Here is a 7,112-nt window from a genome sequence, read left to right as displayed (position 1 = left end):
TTTTTTTTTTTTTTTTTTTTTTTTTTTTTTTTTTTTTTTTTTTTTTTTTTTTTTATATATATATATATATATAATAATCAATGCTGCTCGCACTGTCCCCGTAATTTTCTTGTATCAATGTAACTGACTTTGGCCGCGTCAATTTTTTCTCGTTTAATTCGCAATCAACCCGCAAGTTATATCGCAAAGTCCGTTTATATACTCAAGGCTAGTTCAGCATTTTGTTAAACAGGAATAAAGGAACGAAAAATGAATTAATCGCACGTGAACCGGTTTACGGCCGGAATTCCGGCGAAATGAAAAAGGTCGATTTTAGGTAATGTTGAAATACAAAAAAAAAAATTAAAAAAAGAAAACCTCGAAAATCCGTGACAACCGGCTTTAGGGTTAGCATGGGTCTGGCGGACAGGGCTTAATTCTTTTGAGCGTTTTGGGTGAGTAATAAAGAGAGGTCTAGCATGCAAAGGCCACTACCATGTACTAAGGGGTAATAAAAGCTAATCAAATAATTTTCTAATTCTCGTAACTTGACACTAACGATCCAATAAATAGAAATAAAAAACGGTGAAACCAAATTTCTTAACGGACTTGGGGCACCATGCTGGTTGCCCTTGCTTTCGAACTTTGGTGTACGTGTTATAGTTATTATATTATATATATACAGATTTTTCTTGCGCCTGCCTAGGGAACTTCATGGGTACGCCGTGTGAGACATCGCCATGAAATTCCCTAGGACGATTAGGGAACCTAATGAACCCTTTTTAAGAACTTTTGTTTATATTGTATATATATACGTGCCGTTGCTCGGTACAGTCGCTTACCGATCGCATTGCGTTATGTATCTCAATTCTTTTTTTCAATAGACACTAATATTGTGATTGGACTTACGAAAATATCTTGGGAAGCTTGCGTGTCGGAACGGTCGTGACTAATTGGCCCCAGAGAAGCGTGCCGATCCCGAAGAACAGGCACCACATCCACTGTTCTAGAGTGAGCGCCTTTGTGCTGAACGCCATCTTACCGTACTGAATGATGACCACCTGAAACGGTAAAAAAATATCTTTGATACAGCACGATAATTTATATCAATTATACATTTTTACATTGAATCACGAAAAAATCCGAGCGAACATAAAGTAACGATTACGATCGTTCCTGAGCCACGAGGCATTCTCCGATTGTTAATCTGTTGAAAAGAGAAAATTAGTAACATGGATACTCACTTGCGAGAGACACGTGCCAATCCAAATAGAGTAGAAGATGGGGTTGGTGAAGATACCCTGGAAGACATTGCGTTGACCATGGATTTTCCTGGCGTTAAATTCGTTGAACAGTGTCATCATGACGAACGTGTTGAAGATGATGGTGAAGTGTTCAGTGGGCCCGCCACCGGCTTCCGCCACGCCTCTTCCGGTATCAATGTCCAGCATCTTATCACCTTTTTTTAAGCGAGAACAAAAACAAAAATCCAAAGATTTATATGTGCGCAAGGCCAAAGAGAACCCGAGAACCTGTGCCAAGAAGTGGTCCTGGTGCGATTCATAGGTTCTACAGAAAATGAAGTTAGGGATACTCACCGACGAACAGAAGAGCAAAAATAACGGTCAACTGATAAATAGCCTGACCGAGGATGTTCTTCATCATCGTCCTGGAGATTAGGGGCTTCGTGCGACCGTAGGGTTTACGTAGAAGCAGATCCGGCGTCGGCATTTCCGTGGCGAGTGCAAGAGAAGCTAACGTGTCCATGATAAGATTAACCCAGAGCATTTGCACCGCCTTGAGTGGCGAATCCTGGACGGCGCAGGCACCGATGAACGCGACTATAACGGCGACGACGTTGACCGTAAGCTGGAACTGCAAGAACTTGGCTATACTGTCGTAAACGTTTCTACCCCACATCACGGCCTTGACGATCGAGCTGAAGTTGTCGTCGGTGAGGATGATGTCGGAGGCTTCCTTGGCGACGTCGGTACCAGCAATGCCCATAGCGAACCCAACGTCAGCCTTCTTCAGGGCGGGACCGTCGTTGGTACCGTCACCAGTTACGGCAACGACCTCGCGTGCCACACTGGCTTTGCTGTCTATGATACCCTTGACAAGGGTATACTTGTCGGTGGGCGACGACCTAGCCAGCACCCTGAGCTTGGGCCAGACTTTGTCCAAGAGATGCTGCTGAACTTCACCGTTGCTGTCTCTGATCCGCCTGTTGAATTCTTTACCCTCGAGAATCAGGAAGTCTTCATTGGGCTTAAGGATGCCGCACTTCAGAGCGATCGACCTGGCTGTGTTGATGTTGTCACCGGTCACCATTCTGACCGTGATACCGGCCTTCTGACATCTTCTTATCGCGTCGGGCACCTCAGGACGCACTGGATCCTCAATACCGACAATGCACAGGCAGGTCAAATTGTTCACGATGTTCTCCTCGTCGTCCCAGTTAGGTTCGTTTTCAATGTGGACCTGGTTGATCTCAGCCTTGCCCGGAACGAAGTCCCGATAGGCCACCGAGATGGTACGCAGCCCGTCGCACGCCATCGGTTCAATCACGTTCTTAACAAGACGGTCCTGCATCTCCCTGGTGAATTTCTCCAGGTGTCCATCGCGACCATAGATAAAGGCACATCTGATGAGACGAAACAGAATAACAAATGAAAGAGATCATTTATCCAAGAGATTACAAAGCGCCGGGACGTCACCTGTGGTGGCCTAAGATCGCAAAATATTACGTACTTCTTCATGATGATTTCGGAAGCGCCCTTGGTGAAGAGTCTATAGCCACCGCCCTGCCTAGGTACCACCGTGGACATGCTCTTCCTAACACTGTTGAACGTGTAGACACGCGTGAACGTCTCCTCGGGCTGATCGTCCCTTATCGTTTGAAAACTCTTGCCCAGGGCCGCTACAAATCCAAGTAAGGCACATTCGGTTTTGTTGCCGACCTGCATCGGCAGTTCGGTAGGGTCTTGCGAGGGTATTATTTTGGACGTGTACGAGGAGTTTATCGAGATCGACTGTATCAACAGGTTGCCAACGTGATTCGGTATGTCCGAGAAACTCGGAATCGTCTTGCACATCTTCTCGCATATGTACGACTGTACCACTGTCATACGATTGGTCGTAAGAGTTCCCGTCTTGTCCGAACAGATGGCAGTGGCGTTGCCCATTGTCTCGCAGGCATCCAAGTGACGCACAAGATTGTTGTCTTTCATCATTTTCTGCAAGACAAAAGAGAGATAAGAATCAATCGTGGAACCGGTACACATTTTCCACGAGATGTAATTGTTATTTATCAGTGATACCAACCTTGACGGAATAAGCGAGCGACAGAGTTACGGCAAGTGGAAGACCTTCGGGCACAGCTACCACGAGGACGGTCACACCGATGATCAGATGTCGCACCAGGGCGCCGGCGTAGGTGTTCTTCCACACTTTCCCGTCGATGTAGAATGTCTTCACGCAGAATTGTATGACTAGAATGACGACCGTCAGCACGGCGATCATCGAACCCGCGTAACCGATCTGTATGGCCAGTTTCGTTAGTTTCGCCTGGAGGACGCTCTTCTCCTTCTTGTTCTCGGAGGAGCTCGCCGACGGTGGGGCGTGATGGTTCTCGCCGCCTTCGTGCTTTCCGCCGGCCGCGTGACTGTTTCCGGTTATCTCGCCAGCCTCCTCACCTTTTTTGTTGGACGGATTTTTCAAGTAAGGTCGAGATCAGAATGCGGCTCGAAAGCGTGACTCTTTTAACGATGCAATGAAAGATCCTTACGCTCGGAGAGGACCCGGACGAGTGACGTACCGATTGGTTCGATCGAGTGGAAATATTTTTTAAAATCTTTTGTCTTTACATCGCAAATGATCCTTTGTCGAGTACGAGGGTCAGCCCAAAGGTCGAGGTCCTTTCTTTGCGAACGAAAGTTAATGGTAACCAACGAAGAGGTGCGAGTGACGAAAGTTATTGTATCGATTTGTGGCAATGGAGATCGATGAAAACGTGATTTAAAATCGACATATATTTTTTTAGCAATTTTTTAATTTCTCGGAAAAAGAAAAAGATTAGTGATGGTTATTGAATTTCACTCGAGCAATCCCAATATCACGAATTCCAAGAATCACGATTGCCAATGGCCCATGTAAAAAAAAACATGTGAGAAAGTATTAGCAATGCGCATAAACGAGAAGCAATTGACGTGTGTGTATCGGCAACGTGTGCATTAAATCCTGAAAGATGTTGGATTAATAGGAAAAGAATAAAAAAAAAAACTAGTGTATTACTCAGCAGGAGGTAAACGGAAAGATACGACTATCAGCAATAATAATAATTAAGCGAACGGACAAAGACAAGACAGTGGAAAAGAAAAAAAAAAAAAAGATCAAACAAGAATTAGTTGGAAAAAAAGAGTTGGATTAATTAATCGATCTAAAGATTCTCCCATACACAAGTAATATAGACATATATGCATCTCCATACGTTTTACGAGTACAAATAGTGGATTACGTCAGGAAAAAAAAAAGACGAGTCCTGCAATCCGTGAGCTTTGATATAACGTAATTATTTATACAGACAGGATGCATCAGACTAGCTGTAAAGGAAAAAAGAAAGCAAAAAAAAAAATAAAACAGATCATAAACCACCATCGATAAGAAAAACACCGAGGAGAAACACGAAAGGATCAACTTACGCAACACACAATAAGTAATCGAAGCGAGAAACCCAAAGATTCGTACGGGGGCAAGGAAAATAAAAAGAAAATTGCCGAAGCAAACGAGCGAGCAGCTGCACTTTTTTTTTTCGTTAACAAATTTTTCATATACAATTAAAAACAAAAAAATCATGCAGCTGCTCGCACGTCCTTTGGCTCCGAGAGATACAATGAAATGGTGTGACCAGTCTTTGGACACTTCCTGGACGTGGATGTGAAGTCAGGATTACACGTCCAATGGAGGTCGGATAATTTTCATATTTTCTTTTAAATGGGAAGTACTTTTAGGTTTTAATTTTTAACTAGAGATAGAGAGAGAGAGAGAGAGAGATATAGGTAGATAGACTATTAGCTAGATAAGGAAAGAGTACTACACCCCGATTGGCTAATTAATCGGTCAATTAGTAATTTGAACAAATGAATAATGGTTCTAGCTGACGTTAGTAAATTATATGTTAGAAGAGGAAAAAAAAATGAATAATTGAGTCAGGTCGTAGGCAGTTAGAGAGACACATACATACATAGAGATACGTATGGATGCAGAGAGAGAGAGAGAGAGAGAGAGAGAGAGAGAGAGAGAGAGAGAGAGAGAGATTACAACATAGAGAGAGGATAAAATAAGCAGTTACGGAATTTAAAAAAAAAAACAAATGAATTAATACATTGTTAATGCCGAAAGAAAGAAATAATCAGAGCAGTTAGATAAAAGCTCGATGAGCCGCTCGATACGATGTTCCACTTTTGTTTTTTTTTCCCCTTTTCTTGGCCTTAAGTACATTCTCGCTTTTTCCAAATATATCAACTTTTACATGACGTTCTTGCTTGAGAGCGATATGTATTATTTTGAATTTTAATCACCTGGTAGCGACTTCTTCTTCCGCTGCTTTTTAGCCTCTAGATAAAAAAAACGCATGCAAAACAAAATTCATTAGCAATCTCTCCTGGATGTGTCGGGCTTTTTTTTTTATTTCTTTTTTTTTTGTTTTCGTTCGCCATTCTCGTTTCTCTTCCTTCATTCGTTTCTGCTCAAATTTTCCTACTTGCCAGTTATACGTCCTTTGTCCCGAAGTTTTGCCCTGTTCCCTCTTATCGCGCGCTTATTCTCTTTCTTATTGGGGTATCCTCTTTTTTTTTTAACTTTTTACATTTATTCGAATTATTATTGTTATTTGAAATCCTGAAGGAGAAGGGCGGGGGGCACACTTTTTGGAAATGGAGTGGACTTGGTGAGAGGGGGAGTCACTCCACAATAATAAATCAACGAATAGCCTGGAAGTATTTCTTGAATTTACCGTGAAAAATGAAAAATCTCAAATTTCCCTGCAACCAGTGAATTTTCAAATTGGCATTCGAAATTTTCCCAAACTTCCAGACCACACGACCGACGCAAAGTCCCAGTATAAAAAAAGTGAAATTGACTAACAGGACACAACTATAGTGGCAAACAAACTCGAGACGTTCTCATAATTTTCTTCTGCAAACGTGCCAAAAGTAATCGAATTCACAAAGAAACCCGTCGATCGACCGTTTCTCGTAAAGTGTAAAGGTGATCGATAAGCAGCACGAGCGATAAGTGTACGAGAGCATCTCGAATCAGGAGCAAGGGACACCCAGGGATTTCAGCACCAAAAAAAGAAATTAACCTATTGGACATACAATTAAATCCTCAGAGGACATTACGGTAAAGATAAATAAAATCCCGTATCACCCAAATGACTCAGTAATCACCAGCAACACAGAGCGGCTAGAGATGAAAATAAATAAATTCCTTTCCATTAAAGCTACAATTCCAAGCTTTTGTAATGTCCCTTTGAAGAGATAAAGATACTCGTGATACGCGTTTCCATTGTCGCAACCGTGATAAAAAATTCTTCTACTAACAATGAGAAATTGGGTCCGCGATTCTGAACCAGTAAAAGGCTGCACTTGAACCTTGAACTCGATCGACCGACTTGAACCCTGTAATTGTGTTCTAACCGTCAGCATCAAACTACTGGACGAGGTTCGATAAAAACGATATATAAGTGCAAACACACGTAGAAATGATAACGCGCGACATTTGCATCCGTGAGGAGTGAAATTCTTGTTTTCAAAAAAATTTTTGTAGCCGACGACAATGGAAACGTCTCGTATCGGCCGCGTCTGCATCCTCGCCGACTGCCTTAAAAGAAATATATTATTTTAGTGGTCTAACGGTGATCGTGCACACTTCAAGTTCTTTTGTAAAACAGACTAACAGCGAATAGTAACAGTTCGAACGGAGCATGACACAATGCACAGTAAAGTAATTGCGATTAAACGCGATTTCTCGCAATTACAGCTGATTGGGATATTCGTATGTGAGAATGTTGTGAGGTTTTCTACGAGTGGACATGTATTAAAACTTTTTTTTTTTTTTTTTTTTTTTTTTTT

At 42.2% G+C, this 7,112-nt stretch overlaps 1 protein-coding gene across 32 annotated transcripts in view; it reads right to left on the bottom strand.

Annotated features, from left to right (window-relative positions):
• LOC107269990 (plasma membrane calcium-transporting ATPase 3) overlaps nt 1–7,112 on the bottom strand; it is a 128,900-nt gene that overhangs the window by 42,731 nt on the left and 79,057 nt on the right. For 30 of the 32 annotated variants that reach the window (XR_003060372.1, XR_003060373.1, XR_003060370.1 and 27 more), the window contains 6 exons: nt 5,559–5,594; nt 3,304–3,674; nt 2,731–3,215; nt 1,578–2,623; nt 1,224–1,438; nt 889–1,040 (listed from right to left, as the gene is read on the bottom strand). Coding sequence is in view for 23 of the 32 variants with exons in the window: in XM_025087396.1 (XP_024943164.1) it covers nt 889–1,040; nt 1,224–1,438; nt 1,578–2,623; nt 2,731–3,215; nt 3,304–3,674; nt 5,559–5,594 (2,305 nt within the window). In the remaining 9 variants the exon portion in view is untranslated. The remainder of the gene's footprint in view (nt 1–888; nt 1,041–1,223; nt 1,439–1,577; nt 2,624–2,730; nt 3,216–3,303; nt 3,675–5,558; nt 5,595–7,112) is intronic. The other 2 variants (XM_025087397.1, XM_025087403.1) reach the window with 1 other exon arrangement.

The sequence above is a fragment of the Cephus cinctus genome, unplaced genomic scaffold (genome assembly GCF_000341935.2).
Source record: "Cephus cinctus unplaced genomic scaffold, Ccin1 Ccin1_scaffold0695, whole genome shotgun sequence".
Lineage (NCBI taxonomy): Eukaryota > Metazoa > Arthropoda > Insecta > Hymenoptera > Cephidae > Cephus > Cephus cinctus.
The sequence above is the reverse complement of the archived record's forward strand: the minus strand, read 5'-3'. Positions and strand labels throughout refer to the sequence as shown.